Below are 1,121 nucleotides of genomic sequence, written 5' to 3' on the forward strand. Positions count from 1 at the left end.
GCATGGATCTGACATTTGTGGCATCGTCGTACAAAACCAATACAATCCTTCTCCATAGTAGACCAGTAATAACCTTGCCTGAGAATCTTTCTAGCTAACATCACTCCATTCATGTGCGCTCCATACTCTCCTCCATGGATAGCCTCCATCAAGTGTTTTGATTCCTCTTTTTCAACACACAACTTGTGCATTCCCAGATGGCTTCTCTTGTACAACTTGCCTCCACAGATGATGAATTGGTTGGCCACATGCCGTATTCGTCGTTTGTCCTTGGCATTTTCCCCTAGGTGACACATTTCCTTTTTCCAAAAAGTTCCTAATGTCCTAATACCAGGGGCTCGTATCTTGAGCCTCATTTATTGCGGCGATGGTCTCATAAGCTGGCGTATACCTTTGTTCAATAATGATCGGGTGCATCTTCACTCCGAACGGGATGTCCACCACGGAGGATAGAGTTGCTAGCATATCAGCAAACCGGTTGTTCTCTCTTAGTAGATGTGTGAACGTCAATTTTTCGAACCTCAGAATTAGCACATCCAGTGCCTGATGATAAACCTTCATTTTCTCTTCTTTAGCCTTCCAGTCTCCATTGGCTAGTGAAACAACCAAATTCAGATCTTCGATGACATCCATCCTTATTGCCCCTAGTTCTAGGACAGCTTCCAAGCTAGCAATACACGCCTCGTATTCTGCTTCATTGTTGGATACTTTGAACCAGAGTTTGACGGCTCGAGGTATATGGGAATCATCAGCTGCTATGAGCAATACATCTATCCCATAACCATATTGGTTTGATGCTCCATCAAAGTACATTGTCCATGTTTGCTCTTTTATTTGCAGGATGTCTTCATCGGGGAAATGATACTCTACTGCTCCATCCCCTTCTACTAGGTGGTCTGTGAGAAATTTCACTACAGCTCTCCTTATGACTGATTTACGAGTGACATACTTAAGGTCAAACTCAGAGAGAAAAAGCTACCAACGAGCTAGCTTACCCGTAAGCACTGCTTTCTCAAAGAGATATTTGATGGGATCTAATGTCGAAACAAGAATTATAGAATGAGCTAACAGGTAGTGTCTCAACTTCCTTGTTGCCCAAACCAAAGCTAAACAAGCTTTCT

General features: G+C 43.0%; 1 protein-coding gene across 1 annotated transcript; it reads right to left on the minus strand.

Moving 5' to 3' along the window:
* Positions 1 to 324: 324 nt before the first annotated feature.
* LOC114300766 (uncharacterized) lies at positions 325 to 633 on the minus strand. The gene has a single exon (XM_028245630.1). The coding sequence runs from the start codon at positions 631 to 633 to the stop codon at positions 325 to 327; it is 309 nt and encodes a 102-aa protein (XP_028101431.1).
* Positions 634 to 1,121: the final 488 nt, after the last annotated feature.

This window comes from Camellia sinensis, chromosome 11, assembly GCF_055761805.1.
Source record: "Camellia sinensis isolate YWXY chromosome 11, ASM5576180v1, whole genome shotgun sequence".
Classification (NCBI taxonomy): domain Eukaryota; kingdom Viridiplantae; phylum Streptophyta; class Magnoliopsida; order Ericales; family Theaceae; genus Camellia; species Camellia sinensis.

What these genes read in the sequence shown, in the direction of transcription:
- LOC114300766 (XM_028245630.1), bottom strand. Translation starts at nt 633, where the DNA reads ATGGATGTCATCGAAGATCTGAATTTGGTTGTTTCACTAGCCAATGGA.